General features: G+C 41.2%; 1 protein-coding gene across 22 annotated transcripts in view; it reads left to right on the top strand.

Moving 5' to 3' along the window:
• Positions 1 to 20,455, top strand: part of STPG2 (sperm tail PG-rich repeat containing 2) — a 703,121-nt gene that overhangs the window by 268,473 nt on the left and 414,193 nt on the right. Inside the window, exons 13-14 of one of the 22 annotated variants that reach the window (XM_054029561.1) lie at positions 5,779 to 5,831; positions 7,923 to 8,500. The exons of the other annotated variants lie outside the window; for them this stretch is intronic. Of the exons in view, the coding sequence (XP_053885536.1) occupies positions 5,779 to 5,799 (21 nt within the window). The 3' untranslated portion in view covers positions 5,800 to 5,831; positions 7,923 to 8,500. Of the gene's footprint in view, positions 1 to 5,778; positions 5,832 to 7,922; positions 8,501 to 20,455 lie in introns of those variants that run through there. 22 annotated transcript variants of the gene reach the window in all.

Here is a 20,455-nt window from a genome sequence, read left to right as displayed (position 1 = left end):
TGAAGACAGGACAAGAAGTAATGGGCTTAAATTCCAGAAAGGGAGATTTGGCTTAGACATTATAAAAAACTTCCTTGCTGTAAGGGTAGTTAAGCAGGGATCACTTTATCTAGGGAGGTTATGGAATCTCTGTCATTGGAGGTTTTTAAGAACGGGTTAGACAAACATCTGTCAGGGATGGTCTAGATAATACTTCATCTGCCTCAGTGCAGGGGACTGAACTAAATGACCTCTTGAGGTCCTTTCCAGTTCTACATTTTTATGATTCTATAGTGGCTTGGGCCAATGAATGAAGAAGGGCTGGGGAACTCAATAAGCAGTATAAGATCTCACCAAGGAGGAGGCCTTTCCAAAAAGTGCATCATACCCAGGTTTGGGGGTAGTTGTTACTGGTTTAGGTTTTTTTTCTTGTTGTGTAAAACTATTTCTTTATTACTGTAACCTATGCAAGAATGAGCGCTGAAGGGATAAATTGCTGATTGAATGACTTTTTTTTTATTAAGGAAGTGGATGACCCATTCAAATAGCTCTGAATATGCTAGATTCCTGGTAGAACAAATTTTTACGTTTTGAGGCTTTTATGACTCAAAACCAAACAAGGTTGTTTTCAGGTACTCCAGTATCTTTTGCTAATAGAAAAAATAGTTTCAGAAAATACAACTCTTTCCTCTCCTTTTGGCAATGAATACAGGAAACAGAAATACAGATTGTTGGACAATTTCTCAGCTGGTGTAAACTGGTGTAGCTCCATTGAAGTCAATATAGATTTACACTAGCTGAAAATATGACCTTGTATTTCTATTTTAAATCTTATTATCTAATACTTCTTTCCAAGGTGTAACTAGCTATTTTTTGACATTATCTCTTTAGCTGAGTGATCCTCCCTTTTGCCATACCAGGAAAATTGTTAATAATAATGATACATATCACATACACATTCTTTGATAAAAATCATATATTAATTCTGATGTATACGTAGTTTTTCATTTCATTTTTTAAAATAATTTTATAATAACTGTTCATAACTGTTGAATAGTTTAGCTTGCCTCCCACATCAGGACCAACATTACCTGATAATTGACATTGATATGTTAATCTTAATTACCAAGCTTTTTGGGTTCAGAAAGCCCTTCTGATTGATTCATGTCAGTAAACTGTAGTAATCAATTAGTGTCATTCACTTGGAGGAAAGGTGATGGTATTCACTCTGTAAAGCAAAAGAAGTAAATTTGTATTCTGTGCTTGTCATTTGCTCCAGATAGTAAACTCTGGTTTAGATACTATTGCTGCAGTAATTGCACCATTGATTAAAATATCCCCAGAGTGTAAAATCAGTTTTAAGCTCTTTATATCCTTATTACAGAGTTGCCAGTCACAACTCTATTGTTAAAGGTGCAAGAGGCTTTCCACTCTAAGCTCTGTTTTGGTAGCCTACCTTCTCTAAAAGTTTCTTTGGGCCTAAAATTTTCTTAGTTGGTGGCCACAATAGGAAATTTTGGAAAGGGGAGACTAAAATAGGCAAGAGCTGAAAAATAATATAGAAGTTTACTGTATTCCAGTTGTTTCATTTTGTAAGCTGATACTTACATAGGTATATCTCCACATATATATATATCTCATAGAACTGGAAGAGACCTTGAAAGGTCATTGAGTCCAGCCCCCTGCCTTCACTAGCAGGACCAAGTACTGATTTTGCCCCCGATCCCCCAAATGCCACATAAATACTACTTTGGGGGCTGAAGAGCTGGCTGTCCAGAGGCTACAGCAGGAGACTCTACTACAGAGGAGAAGAGGGATATGTTCAACAGATAAGTTGTTTGCTGTGAGTAGTCTTTCCCATTCAAGTATATTGAGAGTATGTATGGCAATACTGCTCGTCATTGGCTGTGCATACATGTGAGTACACAGTTTGTCACCATGCGTCTGACGAAGTGGGTATTCACCCACGAAAGCTTATGCTCCAATACTTCTGTTAGTCTATGAGGTGCCACAGGACTCTTTGTCACAGTTTGTCACCAGTCTCTCTCCCCCTTTTCACCACCTCTAGCACCAGTGGATCTAGTTGACATATGTACTTACAAAAAATTGTTTATTTTGTTCCTCTTCCTCCAAACCTCTATTTGTCTGTCTTTACTTAGATTATGATCTGAGGGCAGGAATTGTGCCTTCTTGTCTATATAGAAAGTTTCTATTACATTGTGCATGCTACCATACACAAATAATAATAATTAGTAATAATAAACCCTTCATCTATTCTCCTGTTCGGAGCGCAATTCCAATCCATAATAAGAGGGTGGGAAATGGTACCTTTCCCCCATCCCTGCCCTGGCCATCCTCCACATATGTGCTAGATCTATCCCTTCCCATTAAACCTTCTTGATTTCAGTTAAAGAGATGCCTCTGTGGTATTAGTTGCAAAAGCTTACAGCAGCCACTAGGGGGTATAGAGCAAGAAGGTCAGAGTCTGTGTAAACAGGAAATATAGACAGCATTGTATTCACCCAACCATAGTGTGCTTACTGTAATCTCTACAGCATCCTTGCCCTATATCCCTGCCCAGCTTCCTAATACAGACTGAGATGGGGGTCTATCATATGCACTAGACCAATGGTTCCCAAACTTGGTTCGCGGCTCGTTCAGAGTAAGCCGCGGGTGGGCCGCAAGACGCTTTGTTTACCTGAGCGTCCGCAGGTACGGCTGCTCGCAGCTCCCAGTGGCCGCAGTTTGCCATTCCCGGCCAATGGGAGCTGCAGGAAGCAGCGTGGGCCGGGCCACCACTTCCCGCAGCTCCCATTGGCTGGGAATGGTGAACCGTGGCCACTGGGAGCTGCGAGCAGCCGTACCTGCAGACGCTTCAGGTAAACAAAGCGTCTCGCTGCCCGCCGGGGGCTTACCCTGAACAAACCGCGAACCAAGTTTGGGAACCCCTGCACTAGACTATAATATACTACCTGTATATTTCACTTTTTATGTATGTATGTATGTATGTGACATTGCCTGTGGTTATGTAAGGCCTTGTTGTATTAAATATGAGCAAAAGGGTAGTGTTATATTGGGTGTGTTTCTTACTAATATATGGAGGTTAGGAGGCACTCATGGAGAAGTAGTTAAAATGATTCTCTTGGAACCTTAACTGACAATTTAATAATTCTTTTTTTGTTTAAATTCTCAAATCTTAGTTGTACTTTTTCCCCCTCTGGGGGAATACAGTAAAGAGTACATGACAACTGGGGTTTTAATATATCCATCTATTTATAAATAGTAGATTTTACAATAGCCTTTCCACAAATGAAGGAAGCAGTTTGATAAAGGAGATTAGTAAAGCAGAAGTTTCTCTTTTTTTAAATGTTCTGTTACTAGATGGAAATTTTGAGTGTTTTTTTCCTGACCTGAGGGAAGCATACAAGTTGCCTAATTATGTGCTGTACAAATTATTAACAGTCTTTGTGCAAATTAGATGACGTTTAACTTTTACAGCTACATTCATAACATTTACATAGCTAACCACCAAAAGTAATTCAGTCAGTTTGCATGTGTTTTTATTCTGAGAACAAAGGTTGCTTTCCTTTTATTTAGGAAAAAAATAAATTTGACCTTTTTACTTTTAAGGACAGAAGAATGTTGGGTAAATCTTCAAAGCAGTAAACAGGGTTTTCTGTTTTGTTTAACTTTTTGTTTTTTTCTTTTATGAGAGTTCCATTGTTAAAAATTTTCTCTTTGATTTAACAATGTACCCCTAGACCTTCCTCATCTCTTTGTAAGAAATATATATTATTGTAAGAAATATAACTGTAAGTGTTTGTATCTTATCCCTAATTTATCAGGCCCTGTTCTCCTCATAATACTTTTGAGGCCAGTTATTTAGGGATCTATATATGGTTTTAGTAATCTATATTTAGGCACCAATTTTTGAAAATCTTGGTCCAAATACATTACATTTACTGCTTTTGCATTTGCAATTCTTTCATTCAGAGAAAGTAATAAAATTTCTTTGACAAGACCACTCTTTACAAATCCATGTTACTGATTGATCATAGGATGAGCTTCCCTAACTGGTAGATGTTTAGGGATGCTGCTAAATCATTTTTCTATGGGACTCATACAGATACTGCTTAAAAACGATATATTTTTCCTTTGGATGCACTAAGTTGGAACAAATAACAGGTAATTTCCAGGAAATTTCATAGAGGTGGATCCCCACAAGGGATTCCTGTATTTATAATGCTCTTTGAGATCCTTAGGCAAGAAGTGCAATATAAGTGTAAAATATTCTTTGAAATGGAAATCAGCTCACAGGAAAATGGTAATCAAGATGACAAGACAATTGGAGAAGCTATTAGCAGCCTAAGTATGTAATCAAATCATAGTGCAGTCTCAGTACAATTTTTAATTAAAAAAACCAAAACTATTCCTGGGACAAAATAAACCTTAAGTTAAATGACCATGTCAGAGCAACCAGATATGATTTTTAAGAAGTTGGGGACTATCTGAACAACTGAAATAGTGAGTACTATATTGTGAACAGAAAGAAATGACTGGGTGTAAATGGTCATCTTACTGGTTATGAAGCTTGACAAGGCAATTAGTGTCTGCCTCATCAAATCTGGTCAGAAGGCAGTTATCAGTGATGTGGGACATTGTCTGTCTTTGGCCACAGCCGCATGTGGGATCCTCTTGTTGGCCACAGGTGTGAAAGCTGGCTGCACACTGACCCTGGCCCATTCAAAATAGATTCAGAAAGGCCTATAAGCAGCATGGAAAATCAAAGCCAGGTACACATGTGGTCGGGTAAGTTATAAGGGACTGGTTTGTGACATCAGCTGCAGACCATTCTTCCTGCCACATCAATGTTGCAGAGAGCCACGGTACTGGTATGGGTTGAATTGTCCCAGTTACGATATGCATACACAGTTGAGTGTCAGCCAATCTGACGTGAGATTAATGGAGCCAGACCAGAGCATAGTATTCTTCTACAAAGTAACAGAGAGCTAAACTGGATGACTGAAGAGTTTGAGTGTTTGCTCCCCATAAAGTGCCAGCCAATTTGCTTTGAAGGTTGTTATATGACCTCAGGTGCTTAAGATATGTGAGAGAGCTATCTAGTGTTATTCCAAGTAGACTGTATGGGATTTGTGTTTTGAGCTGTATCCATTAAGAAATATAATGAGTTCTTGGGCTACTCTGGCATTGTGGAGATGGAACACACTCAAAACTGCTTTGGTCACACTTGGTTGTAAATGACACCGACTACAGTTTTTGGCTCTCTTAATCAGGTCAGCATTTAGAGCTTGTTCAAGTTCTAGGAATGACTATGCTTGGATGCCTAAGCGAATGCCATTGCATACATGAACTTGTTTGTGTAAAAGCTGAAAAGCGTTAGAATTTGATTCGTCATCTCGGCGCAGTTCAGCAACCATCAGCCTTAAGCTGACCACCTGTCATGCCAAACCAAGCTGCCAGCTATCTGCTGAATGTGTCAAAGGCCCCAAATGAGAAGCATGTCAGATGACCAGTCCATGATGAACGACATCAGTTCCAACAGAGAAATGGAGAGACTAGATATGAGACTGTAGCTGGAGAGGATGATGGGGGTGAAGATTGCTTTTATAGGATGTGAGGTACAAACGAAAGCATGCTTGTTTTATGCGGGAATACCATGGCATAGCTATATTTGTATGTATATAGTATATTTTAAGGCATATACTGCATGTCAGTGGTTAATATATTTTTTAAAGATGCAGTCTTCTCTTTTATTTTTCATGTGCTGGTTAATATTAGTTGATTAGGATGATGAGTTGATGCCACACATTATGTCTGAAATAGGATTTCAGGTCAGTATTTCTTTAACTGCTACACTGCTTTCTTAAATCTTGTTTATTATAACAATACTCACAGCACTTTTAGCTATTCAACTTAGTTTCCTTGGTAACTGGTCATTTTCAGTTCACCTGTAGGCTCCTGGTATTTAAAGAAGCTATATTAGTTTCAGCTTTATGTGTTACACAATGATGGAAAAACATGGTAGTGAGGGTACAAGCAAAAATGTAATAAATTGTTGAATTCTTACACAGTGGCGTAAACTTTAGTGCCATATGTCAAGGAAACACCAGTGAACAAAGCCTGACTATCATAAAAGCTAAATAATTTACTCTTTTATGTAGCAGATCTGAAAGCATTTGAAATGCATTTAATGTATTTAGGGAAGGAGGATTTTTCATCTATATCATTTTGCCCACCACTGAAATACAGTCCCTTCTTTCTGGGGAGGAATGTAATAGCTAATAAACAGCAGATAGCAACATTAGACAACAGCTTAGAGCAAGTATGAAGAAATGTACTCTATCCAGTTGAAACACCAGGGGTAGTTTATATAGGAAGAATGTAATTGCTGTAAGTGGAATCTGGATGGGACATCAGGGTTTGTATCTGTACTCTTTTATGAAAAGTAGTGTCTCATATCTAATCTAATCAACATTTCTAAAAAGTATCACCATAATATTTTAGATCTTGTATGACCACAATTGCTGAGCACCTTTAGTTTTACATTTCACTGGAATCATCACAGTAAATCAGAATCACCATGCAGAATCATTCATGTCATCAGACTCACCAGCTGAATGTTGCCTCTTCACACCACACCACAGCATTGGTACTGACTCAGAAGTAAGAGTCCTGTCTAATGAATCACAAACACCACTTCCTAGAATACCTACAATAGGCGTCCCAGCTAAACTCTTCTTAGCTTTTGAGTTCTTACAGAATCACAGTGACAGGGAGAGTTCATTTTTCCTCCATATGATGCATTTTTTAAAGTTTTCTATTTACTATCTTACAATGTTAAAACTGTTAAAAATTGTGCAATATTGAAAAATACAGAAAATGCCTTTCCATTATAGACCACTTCCAGTGTGGCTTAATTATATGTTTGCAGTCACCAGCAGAGTGAATGCTTAGGTGTCACATTGAGATGGAACTGATGATTATGGAGAACTTGCATTTGTGAACTTGAAAAAAATGGCTTACAAATTCTAGTATTGTGCTTAGATGGTATTCACCACATACTCTTAACATTGTAAATAATAATAAAATAACATTCAGTCCATCATTATGTTTAATTGAATGCACAGGGGAAAGGTCTCTGCAACAGGTAAACTCGATATCATGGTGATATCTTAGCTTCTGTATTGCTGAGAGATTAGATAGTTCCAGTGGACTGCTGTGATTTGTCTTTTTCACATAGGAAATGTACTGTAAACACTCTGGGTCAATATGTTTTGGCTTCAAATTAGTTGGAATAGGGGCCATAAAAACAAAGCAGTAATTATATTGTGCCCTATCAAGGCTCAGAAGATGAATAAGTGGAGTGTTGCTGAAGCATAGGGAGAGGGTCCAGCTGAGAGGCCATGAAAGCGGATTCTCAGCTGCCATCTGTTGCGCTACTCAGGAATGCATGGCACCTGAGCGTAATTCATTGCTGAAGGACAAATAAAAATATAGCCTTGTAATCGAGTGGAGGTGGTGTGACGTTATTGATATAATCTGGGACCATATAGATCATTGTTGCAACCAAGGTCTGGTAGTGGCACCCAGATCTTGTATAAAGGGGGTCAAATGGAGTGTCTAAGACACGGTTATGGTTTACTGGTTATAATTATGCTGTCTATATGTATGTATCAGTTTTGTAGTTGAAGTTAGGAATATTGGCTCTATACTGTCTGTATGGCAAACTTAGGCTATGCTGCTGGGTGACATCCCAGACAACATGGTGTTAACTCTGCCTAGCCTGCTTGATGGCCCATTAAAGGACCATCAGCTATACAATGGACCCATTGAGAGAAGGCAGATACGCCTTGTACCTCAGCAAAGTATGCAGGGACTGGCCCATGTGACTCCAGACTCCATCTTGCTGTAATTTTCCACAGTAAGAACAAAGGTGTTCTTACACCTGGAAAAGACTATATAAGGCTGATGCCTCATCTCCATCTTGTCTTCAATCCTGCTTCTTACCTCTGGAGGGACTTTGCTACAAGCTGAAGCTTTGAACAAAGGACTGAGGACCCATCCCAGCGGGGGATGTTCCAGAGACTTGATTTGAACCTGCAGTTTATTCCATCGCTGCTGCAAGCCTGAACCAAGAACTTTGCCATTACTGTATGTAATTGATTCCATTTAACCAATTCTAACTCTCATCTCTATCCTTTTCCTTTTATGAATAAACCTTTAGATTTTAGATTCTAAAGGATTGGCAACAGCGTGATTTGTGGATAAGATCTGATTTGTATATTGACCTGGGTCTGGGGCTTGGTCCTTTGGGATCGGGAGAACCTTTTTCTTTTACTGGGGTATTGGTATTCATAACCATTTGTCCCCATAACGAGTGGCACTGGTGGTAATACTGGGAAACTGGGGTGTCTAAGGAGATTGCTTGTGAGACTTGCGGTTAGCCAGGGGGTGAGACCGAAGTCCTCCTAGTCTGGCTGGTTTGGTTTGCCTTAGAGGTGGAAAAAACCCCAGCCTTGGGCTGTAACTGCCTTGTTTGAGCAATTTGTCCTGAGTTGGCACTCTCAGTTGGGTTCCACCAGAACCGCATTGTCACAGTGGCGTAGTCGTGCTTGGATCCACAGAACCAGGTCAATTAAGCTTTGGGTCAGAACCCCACGCTGTCCAAATTTGAGTTTTGGGATTGAGAGTTTTGTTGGTTAAAGAACTGCTGCAATGGCTGAGCAAAGAGCATATGAGGGACTTGGCAAAAAAGCCCTGGAAAATTTGTGTTCAGAAAAGAGGATAAGCTTTAGAAAGAAAGCTACAAATCAAGAACTGAGAAACCTGTTAATAGCCAGTGATCAGGGGGCAAGAGCACAGCCCTTACCTGAGGCTGCAGAAGAGGCAGAAAAAATTAGAATGCAAAGGGTGACAAGTAAACTGCAATTTGAGCATGAACAGAAGCTAGCAGATCTTCGATTGCTGGAGAAGCAAAAAATAGCAGAATTAGAAAGAGAGAGAAGAGAGAGCTCGTAAGGGACGTCTAGAGCTGCTCGCTGCTGAACAGGAGACGGCCAGACTTCAGCTCCAAGTACTGGAAGAGCGGAGAAAGTCATCCCCACCTGGTACTCCACCTCCCCCCCGCCATGAGAAAAACTGGGAAAGGATGTGTCCCATTTACAATGATACTGAGGATATAGAGGAGTTTTTGTCTACCTTTGAACGCCTCTGCAATCTGTACCAGATCCCCGAGGGTCAGCGAATGCCTGTCCTGCTGACCAGACTGACTGGAAAAGCCAGGGAGGTATTTAATGACTTGGGGGAACAAGAAGCCTTGGATTATGGGCAGTTTAAAGATTCTGTGTTAAGGCGATTCAAGGTTACTCCTGAATCTTACAGAGTTAAGTTTAGAGAGTTTAAAATGCCTAAGGATTGTACTTTTGTAGAATGTGCTCATAAGCTGATGGGTTTTGTTAAAAAGTGGGTGGTGGGGGCCAAGGCGCATGGGAGTTTTGAAAAACTGCTGGATTTGATAACTTTGGAACAGTTCTTAGATATCGTGCCTGACCATGTGAGAGCAGCTGTGTGTGACAGGGACCCTGAGTCAGTCCTACGGGCAGCAGAGATTGCGGATGCCCACACCCAGAACAGGGCTCGAGAAGGGTGTAAAACCCCGGGGAAAACTAATCACCATTCTCCCCAGTTCAAGAGGAGGGAGGGATTTAAAAGTAAATCTGTCCCTGACTCTTCTAGAGGATTTCAAGGGGGCCCGGAGGGTAGGAACTCTCATCCCAGGACGGAACAGATTACATGCTATCACTGTGGTATGCTGGGCCACATGAGACCAGATTGCCCGACCCTGAAGGGCAGCCCAAAGCCAGCAACCCCAAATGCCACGATAAATGCCAACTCCATTACCCTGAGCACTCAGGCTGAACCAAGCCACAACAGCTCCACCTTAAGTTCAGGTGCAAGCACAGCAGTAGCTAATGTTAACCCCATCGTCTCCAGTGGCATGGGAGGAGGTGATAAGCTCACCAGTTATGTCAGGACTGAGGCATGGCAGGGGAGTGAGAGGTTTATCATGGAGGCAAAGGTCAATGATGTTGAATGCACGGGATGGCGAGACACTGGCTCGGATGTAACTATAGTCAAGGGACATCTGGTGAAGCCGGAGGACATGCTGCCGGGGGAGTATGTGACGGTAGTGGCGTTATCCGAGTATTCTGTGAACCTGCCGATGGCCAGAATCCACCTGGAGTGGGATGGCTTTAAAGGGGATGTGAAGGCTGCTGTCCGGGATTTGATTCCGGCTGATGTCTTGGTAGGAAATAACATATTGGGGGTGCCTGGCCAAGTTAATGTAGTGACCAGGTCACAGAAAGAATTTGGGGCTGGGGCAGATACCCTGACTAATGGCAGTGAGGGGGGCAGCAACCAGACAGAGAGTGCCTCTCAAGATGGATTCAGTGAGGGTTTATCTGAAATATCAGAGATGATTCTGAATCCAAACAAAACCCAGAGTGAATTCATTGTGGCTCAGCAGAGTGATGTATCTCTAGAGAGGGCCAGGAATGATGCTCAGAGTCAGGTCCCAGCCTGTGAAGAGAGAGGCAGGTTTTTTATGCAGGATGGGCTGTTGTATAGGGAACCACCTAGGGGAAGGAAGAATTCCCAAGCAACAGCTCGCAAACAGCTTGTGGTACCTGAGAGTTACCGCAATGATTTGTTGAAGTTGGCTCATGATAGTCCCTTTGCAGGACATCTGGGTATAGGCAAAACGTGTGACAGGCTAGAGCAGAATTTCTACTGGCCTCACCTTTCGGGGTCAGTGAGAGATTACTGCAGGAGCTGTGAGCTGTGCCAGAAGCGTAAGGGGTTAAGGGGGCCTAGCAAGGTGCCCCTCCAGCCTCTGCCCATTATTGGGGAAGCTTTTGCCAGAGTAGCTGTGGATATTGTGGGGCCACTCCCTAAACCTTCCAGAAATGGGAAGAAATACATCCTGGTGTTGGTAGATTTTGCTACCAGATATCCGGAGGCTGTAGCCTTGGCTAATATCGAGGCAGAGACAGTGGCAGTGGCCTTGTTCTCTATTTTCAGCAGAGTGGGTTTTCCCAAGGAAATATTGTCTGACCGTGGGTCTAACTTTATGTCTGTGGTTTTCAAACAGTTGTGGGAGTTATGTGGGGTGAAGCACCTGAAAGCCGCTCCCTACCACCCCCAGACTAATGGTCTTGTGGAGAGGTTCAATGGAACCCTGAAGTCTATGTTGAAAATGTATGTGGATAGACGCCAGAATGACTGGGATGTTATGCTGCCGTATCTATTGTATGCATACAGGAGTGTGCCCCAAGAGTCTACAGGGTTTGCTCCCTTTGAACTGCTCTATGGGAGGCAGGTCCGGGGGCCCCTAGATTTGGTTCGTGACTCGTGGGAAGGTAATGTGGAGGAGGCAGAGCAGCTGGTGGCCGAGTATGTGGCTCAATTCAAGGAGAGTTTGCAGGAGATGATGAAGTTGGTTGAGCAGAATCTGAAAGAGAGCCAGGATACGCAGAAAGCCTGGTATGACAGAGATGCTAAAGAGAGAGCGTTTGAAATAGGGGACATGGTGTTGGTGCTAGATCCTGTCAGGAAGAACAAAATGAAAGATGTTTGGTCTGGACCCATGGAGGTAGTGGAAAGGATTAATGAGGTTACCTATGATGTGAGGAAGCCCCAGGTCCAGGGAAGTGTGCAGACAGTGCATGTGAACAGAATGAAGGCCTACCATTCAAGGGAGGTAAATGTGAACACAATCTGTTATGCTGAGGAAGAGGCAGGATCTGCCCCTTTAATTGACATGGTTGCTGAAAGCCAGGAGGAGACGCCTCTTGAGAGCATTGAGATGGGGGAGGATTTAACCCCCCCTCAAAGAAAGGAACTGCTGAGGCTGTTAAAACACCACAAGCAAACATTCTCCAATAGGCCAGGGCTCACAGATAGGATGACACACTCCATTCAGACGGTGGGTCCCCGCCCAGCCCCTAGCAGAGCTTACAGGGCCAAGGGAGAGATGCAAAGACAGATCCAGGAAGAGGTGGAGAGCATGTTGACAATGGGAATAATCACCAGATCCCAGAGCCCCTGGGCCTCTCCCATTGTGATGGTGCCAAAAAAGGATAAGACCATGAGGTTTTGTGTGGATTACAGGAAGCTAAATGCTATCACCCAGCCTGACCCTTACCCCACACCCAGAATAGAGGATCTACTGGATACGCTGGGAGGGGCAAGGTTTATAAGCACCCTGGACCTGACTAAGGGGTACTGGCAAATACCCCTAGATGCCGAGGCACAAGGAAAATCCGCTTTCATAGTGGAATCGGGCCTATATGAGTTCAAAGTGCTGCCCTTTGGGATGCGAAATTCAGGGGCTACGTTCATGAGACTTATAAATGAGGTCCTACGGGGATTAGAATCTTTTGCGAGGGCCTATATAGACGACCTGGCCGTATTCAGCAGTTCGTGGCAAGATCACCTGAACCACATAGGGATTGTGCTGCACCGGCTCAGGGAGGCCAATCTAACGGTTAAGGTTTCTAAATGCAGAATGGGAGCTGCTGAGGTGACCTACCTGGGGCACAGGGTGGGCAATGGGCAACTGCGCCCAGAGCCTGTAAAGGTAGAGGCCATTAAAAACTGGCCAACCCCTAGAACTAAAAAGCAGGTCCAATCCTTCATTGGTCTGGCCAACTATTACAGGAGATTTGTGCAGGGATTCAGCGACATTGTTGCTCCCATCACAGACCTGACGAAAAAGGAAAAACCAGACCGGGTGCTATGGACGGAGGCCTGTGAGCAGGGTTTTCAAAGCATAAAGAGCGCTTTGGCCAAGGAGCCTGTTTTGGCCAGCCCAGATTTTGAAAAGCCTTTTTTACTATGTACAGACGCTTCCAATATTGGGCTGGGGGCAGTGCTGATGCAAGAGGGGGAAGGAGGGAAGAGACATCCCGTGGCATACCTAAGTAAGAAATTGTCCCCCACTGAGCAAAATTACGCTACCATTGAAAAGGAATGTTATGCCATTGTCTGGGCTGTCAAGCAACTTAAGCCCTATTTGTACAATAAAAAATTCACTGTGTTGAGTGATCATGCCCCTCTGGTCTGGCTGCACAGGGCCAAGGGCAACAACTCCAGGTTGCTGCGTTGGAGTTTAGCCCTTCAGGAGTATGAAATGGATATAGTCCACATAAGGGGAAAGGAAAATATTGTAGCTGATGCATTGTCCAGAGTGGAGAGCTCTTAGGATGCAGTCAGTGATGTTTGTGACATCCCTTCCTGCATCAATTTTGCGTTGGGGGTGTGACGTTATTGATATAATCTGGGACCATATAGATCATTGTTGCAACCAAGGTCTGGTAGTGGCACCCAGATCTTGTATAAAGGGGGTCAAATGGGGTGTCTAAGACACGGTTATGGTTTACTGGTTATAATTATGCTGTCTATATGTATGTATCAGTTTTGTAGTTGAAGTTAGGAATATTGGCTCTATACTGTCTGTATGGCAAACTTAGGCTATGCTGCTGGGTGACATCCCAGACAACATGGTGTTAACTCTGCCTAGCCTGCTTGATGGCCCATTAAAGGACCATCAGCTATACAATGGACCCATTGAGAGAAGGCAGATACGCCTTGTACCTCAGCAAAGTATGCAGGGACTGGCCCATGTGACTCCAGACTCCATCTTGCTGTAATTTTCCACAGTAAGAACAAAGGTGTTCTTACACCTGGAAAAGACTATATAAGGCTGATGCCTCATCTCCATCTTGTCTTCAATCCTGCTTCTTACCTCTGGAGGGACTTTGCTACAAGCTGAAGCTTTGAACAAAGGACTGAGGACCCATCCCAGCGGGGGATGTTCCAGAGACTTGATTTGAACCTGCAGTTTATTCCATCGCTGCTGCAAGCCTGAACCAAGAACTTTGCCATTACTGTATGTAATTGATTCCATTTAACCAATTCTAACTCTCATCTCTATCCTTTTCCTTTTATGAATAAACCTTTAGATTTTAGATTCTAAAGGATTGGCAACAGCGTGATTTGTGGATAAGATCTGATTTGTATATTGACCTGGGTCTGGGGCTTGGTCCTTTGGGATCGGGAGAACCTTTTTCTTTTACTGGGGTATTGGTATTCATAACCATTTGTCCCCATAACGAGTGGCACTGGTGGTAATACTGGGAAACTGGGGTGTCTAAGGAGATTGCTTGTGAGACTTGCGGTTAGCCAGGGGGTGAGACCGAAGTCCTCCTAGTCTGGCTGGTTTGGTTTGCCTTAGAGGTGGAAAAAACCCCAGCCTTGGGCTGTAACTGCCTTGTTTGAGCAATTTGTCCTGAGTTGGCACTCTCAGTTGGGTTCCACCAGAACCGCATTGTCACAGGTGGTCAGTGCTATCTTCATGTAAGTCATGAGATTGTTCCCACAATTTATCAGCTGTGCTATCGGCTGCAATTCCCAACATTCTATTTTAACCTTTTTTATGTTTTGTGAAACTCTGAAGATGAATACATTAAAAATTGTGAGATGCTTAGTTACTATGGTAATTGGGGACAAATAAGTAGCATAGATAAATAGATGTGTATATATATGCTAGCGGTAGTTGGGTTCAGCATGGGTATGAGTGGACAGAGCTGTGTAAGTAGTACTACGAACATAATATTTTGAATAAAGAATATAGTGGAACTAGACAAGGTTCAGAGAAAGGCAACAAAGATGATCAAGGGTATGGAACAGCTTCCATATGAGGGAAAACTAAAAAGATTATGGCTGTTCAACTTAGAAAAAAGATGATTAAGGGGGATATGATTATCATGAATGTATGCAAAAAATAAAAACAGAAGAAGTGTTATTTACCTTTCCCCACAAAACAAAAACCAGGAGTCACCCAATGAAATTAATAAGCAACAGGTTTAATAGAAACCAGAAGTATTTTTTCCCACAATGCAAAATTCATCTGTGGAACTCATTGCCATGGGTTGTTGTGATGGCCAAAATTATAACTGGGTTCCAAACAGAACTAGACAAGTTCATGGAGGATAGGTCCATCAATGGCTATTAGCCAAGATTATTGGGGATGCACCTTCATGTTCAGGGAAAACCTCTGAAGCTGGGAGGAGAACACTGGGGTGGATGTCTCCAACATTGCTCTGTTCTGTACGCTCCCCCTGAAGCTCTGGTACTGGCCACTGTCAGAGACAGGATACTGGGCTAAATGGACCATTGATCTGACCCAGTGTGGCTGTTCTTCCATTCTCCCCACTGCTGCACTGACTTGCAGCATGGTACTTCATTTTTTTTTCCTCTCTCTCTCCCCTCCCTCTCCTTCTTGGACAGAAGTTGAAGATTTGGTCTGTTAGAAATGAGTATAAATAAAATCAATTTAAGATATTTCCCAGTAATCCTATAAAATAATAGTTCTACTAATAAATAATCAAACACTTTTAAGTTTGTTCTGGTACAGAGGGTCCTCATGAGTCTCCTCACTCCACTTAGGCCCTGTAGTATAGCTGGGCTGAGGGTGGTGCAGAGGGAGCACTGCATGGATGGGTGTCCACAAACCCTGTGTGCAGTGGGGTGCATCTCCACTTTGGCCCCAAACAGGCCACATGTAAAGTGGAAAGTTAGGGTGAGCCTGTGTTGAGGCTATTGTATCCATGCCGATACCGATCTAGTGGCCCAAATCATTATGTCAGGGGCGCAGAGTGGCTGCAGACACTATCCTAGCTATGGTGTGTCTGTGTTGCCGTTTTGTGGCCTTTCCAGGAATTCCTGTTCTTACAACCTCTTTGGAAAAAAAAGTTTACAAAATGTGATTTCTCTTGATGAGAAATCTAATGCTAAAAAATCTCCCCAAACCTCCATAGAGAGTATGGGTAATCTGAGTATAAGCACTGCTTATGAGAAATGCCAGAGACATACACTATTAAAATTAAACTATAGCTTAAAACAGAGAGAAAATTGACCATGGTACTATTATGATCCAGTCATCACTTGTTGTTTTTCATGATTAAATTGGTCTAATAGCTATAATTGGTTCTGCATCATCTGCTAAGAAAATGATAGTTATTAAAAAACAGTAAATGCCTTGTCATTCTGTCCAGCAGTTTAGTGCATTTAACAATTTTTAGAGCTAATTGAAACCATTTTACTAGGAATTCACAATCTTCAATTTAAAAAAGCATTTGGTGGTCACTATCAACAGCTAGTGACTTATACAATACATAGTACTTCAAAATTTAGCGCATTCCTGTAGAAACACATGCAACTCTGTGGAATTTACAGATGGAAGGTGTTATAGAAGTCCAAAGTAGCATGATTTCTAGTGTAATTAGTTCATTAGCTGTAACACTGAGATATGGAGCATTAGATCCCTCTTTGACGTTGTAAATCTTTACTTATAAAGGTTCTATTTATTCAAAATTCTAGTAATATGTATGCTATCTGCAAAGGTTACCATATACCTCTCTAGTAATTACAACTCTCTTCATTTTCAGTTTTTATTTTATTTAAAATCCAAGAATTTATTAGAGTTTATTTTTAAAAATTAAATGGGTGAAAATCAATGCAAAATATTAACTTCACAGTTGTCTGGGTAAACATCAGAGTTAATATTGGGGGATGGGAGATCAGCAAAAGCAACATATAGAGAAAAATTAAAGTATTGAAAGTAAAAGCATTTTTAAAACAACATTTTAATGCTGTGGTTTATTCCATGAACTATATATTAACATTACATTTCTGGGAAAATGCACTATGCACCAAACCTGGGGTACATGGATGATGTTTTCATCCTCTCTTAGATTTCAACCACCACCAGTCAACAACCACCACCAGTCCCTCAAACTCTCTCTTACACCAGCATCAACTTCCTTGGCACTGTGATCAGCTTCAACCTTGGAACCCTACAAATGACTAAATGCAAAATACCCATGGATCAGCACACCCATCTTCACTGATCCAGCAGCCACAACTATCCCAAGAAATCTGTTATCTACAGCCAGACACTCTGATACCACAGAATTTGCTCCAAAGAAAGTCTGGGATATACATCTTAACAGACTTAAAACCACCCACAACACACCTTTCAAGATCTATGGGACCTACACATTCCTATTATAACATGTGGTATACCTCATCTGGTGCACCAAGTGCCCCAATGACTATGTGGGTGAAACCAGACAATCTCTACACTCTCAAATTAACTCACATAGAAAAATTATAGACAAAAACACCCAATCACCCCTGTGCAAACACTATTCACAAAGTGATCACTCTATATCTGACCCCGCAGTCTTCATCCTCAAAGGAAACCTGCACAATATGTTCAAAACATGAGCCTCGGAGCTTAAATTCATAACTCTGCTGGACACGAAAAACCATGGACTTAGAGACACTGGTTTATAGCTCACGACGACAATTTGAAACACACCCTACTGCCTGGTAACCCATCATTTAAAGTGCTTTCCTACAGCATGTGTGAAAACCCTTATGCTTAACAATCTGCCCCACCTTTAGCTCAGACACTCTGGTTATTTTCTTCAGACATGAGGCAGAGTTCTCTGAAGTTTGAAAGCGTGTGCCTTCCACCAATAGAAGTTGGTCCAATAAAAGATATTACATCACCTACCTTGTCTCTCTTATTAACAGCACATACACTTATGCACACGCATGAGGATATATATGAAGTTTGCATTACGTTGCCTTCCTTTAACGGACGGCCTCGTATTTACATTTAGACTAATTTATTGTTAAATACTTCTCCCTAATGTAAAGTTTTGGATTTTCTTAACATAATCAGTATTTTTATGTACACCAGGTCCAAAATTCAGGTGAAGATCAGATGATTCTGTTTAGTGTTTGATTTTTGTTAGCAGCTCAGCCCCTTCATTTTTAAATTCTTTCAGGGATCTTGAAAATATATACCACCCAGTACTGGTGACTTTGTTACTCTACAGTTTAGTATTTTTGTTTTGCCACCACCATTTAGACACTTCGGTTTCTGATAGTGCCTCCTATTTGATCCAGTGGAAAAGGCAACTAAATAAATAACTGTTCACAACTTAAAACTCCTACTTTAAAAAATGCAATTAGCTACCATTAGAGCTTATATTTCAAGTAGTTTAATGTACAGTGCCATCTCCCATGCTTGCATGGCTCTAACAGGATGTGAGGACATATACAGATGAACAGAGAAATGAGAAGACATAATTGCTCTTCATTGAAGGTGACTTCAGTTACCTGAGGTCTGTTCCCCTAAGACTTGATCTTGCTCCCAATGAAATCAATAGCAAAATGCGATTAACTTAAAAAGGAGAAGCATAACTCTGTTTCTATAGCAAGTTGACCCTTCCCTTGACTGGTAGGTGGTATGTCACAGAATTGGCAACCACAGCCTTCAGCAGCTTTTATGACTCAGAAGGCTGTAGATCTTTATTGCTCTACCACCATGCATTTATTGTAAAGAATTCTTATAAAAGCTTTCATGCCTTTATTATTTTTGTTACAGCTTAAAATGACAATAATAAAAAAACCCTCTCCAACACTCACTGTCCATGACGGGTATTATTTTTATTATGTGAGTCCTCATCCTGAGTTGTTGAGTAGAATTTGGCAAATAACTGGTTTTTCTCTTTGTTTGCCATTCTGAAAAACTAAAATAATAATAATAATAATAATTAATAATGGTTTGGGTGGAACCAAAACTGAAACTTTGGGGAATTTACAGTAAATTGAAATGTATAAAATACTTGAATAGTCATTGGATGTGAGCGAGAGAATGACTGTATAGATACGTGCTCTGCTGCAGAATACCCAGGTGGTTAGGAGAGTGGAGAACTGGGTTCAGATCCCCGTTCTAGAGCTGAGATTTGAACCTGGGTCTCCCAGAGGAGTGCCCTAACCACTGGGCTATAGAGTACAAGAGATGTACTAATACCTCCTGTTCTTTTGTGAACCGGTCCACCAAAATTTGTTGTCCTGAACTATTTGGTGACTTTGGCATGAATTCACAAATAGTTTTAAGTTGACCAAAATTGCATTTTTCAGCAAATAAACTATTTGTCCAAAAAATGTAGCCTGGCTCTAGCGTTGAATGCTTTCTGTGCCGCTCCCTTGACTCCTATTGACTTCAGTGGGAAATGGGAATGCTGAACTTCTTGAAAATCCTCAGCACCTGGTAGGACAAGTTCCTGACTGGCGTCGTTTCTAGATATCAATAATTTTAGTCTCATAAAAATATCTTATGATGCTTTTATAACTACAGGCAATTTCCTCTGTGATATTATTAACATTAATAAATATGAGTTATTGTACTGAACATTAATAAAGAAATGAAATGTTATTGAGAAATCTGTGGGGGACTATACAAAATGTTCATGTTATTTATAGGAACGCACAGAGGACCTGATCCTGTAGTCCTCACTCAGGGTAAATTTCTGTTTGATTTCAATAGGAGTTTGCCTAAGTAAAGACTCTAGGGTTGGACTTTGAGTTTGTAATTCTGTAATCAAACTTAAAAAAAAAAAAAAAAAAGGGGGATGAATAGATAGTAGCTATATCCTTAGCTAAAGAAAAAATGCCCATACGAGCAAAATTAAATAATTTAATCAAGGAACTAAAAGGCTATGGATTCAATACAACTTCAGCCTGTTAAACAATTATCAGCACTTGAACTGCTATATTAATTTTGAAGACACCTATCAGTATAATGTCAAAACACTTTGGCATTCATTTAGAAGTTCAACAGTTTACTTCACAAGAAAGAACAGCTTCTCCCACTTAGCTATAAGTCCCTTACCTTTTAAGTAGTTGAATCTAGGGGATTTACTTACTAGACCGTTTGTTCTTAGTTGTTAAGAGAATGCCTGCAGGAAGAGATGAGTCTTGCAACTCAAAACTCAAGGTTGCAAAGGCTAACTGCTGTCTCATGTCATACATTTTTAAGCAGAAACCCTCTATTGATTTCAAAGAGGGGCTTCTGCTTAAAAAAATCAATGGCTCAAATGGTGCTAATGGAATCATTTCTACCATCTTCCTCAAAAATGTGGAATCACGCAGTGCTGTTACTGTATCTACTCACATTTTACCTTAGGTACTTAACTGTTAGCATCAAAAATAAGACCAAAACAGATAATAAACAAGGTACAAACATTGTAAGTGGTAAACAATAAACCATCAACCTGCCAGAAATTTTTATCTGCACTGATCACATCAGGATGCAAAATTAACTGCTTACAACCCAAGCAGCTTCCTATGTAATGTGGCTGTTGCAAATCTTATTCTCCCTTGTCTCATCTACATTTGTAAAGCCCCATGTGAATAGAAATCCCCAAGCTAAACTTCACTGTATTAAATAACTTATTCAATAATATTTTATAGGACTGCAACAACACAACGAAACATCTATCAAAAATGTTTCCACAAAGGGGAGCATTAAATT

Source organism: Malaclemys terrapin, chromosome 5, assembly GCF_027887155.1.
Source record: "Malaclemys terrapin pileata isolate rMalTer1 chromosome 5, rMalTer1.hap1, whole genome shotgun sequence".
Taxonomy (NCBI): domain Eukaryota; kingdom Metazoa; phylum Chordata; order Testudines; family Emydidae; genus Malaclemys; species Malaclemys terrapin.
This window is presented reverse-complemented; position numbering and strand designations above follow the sequence as displayed.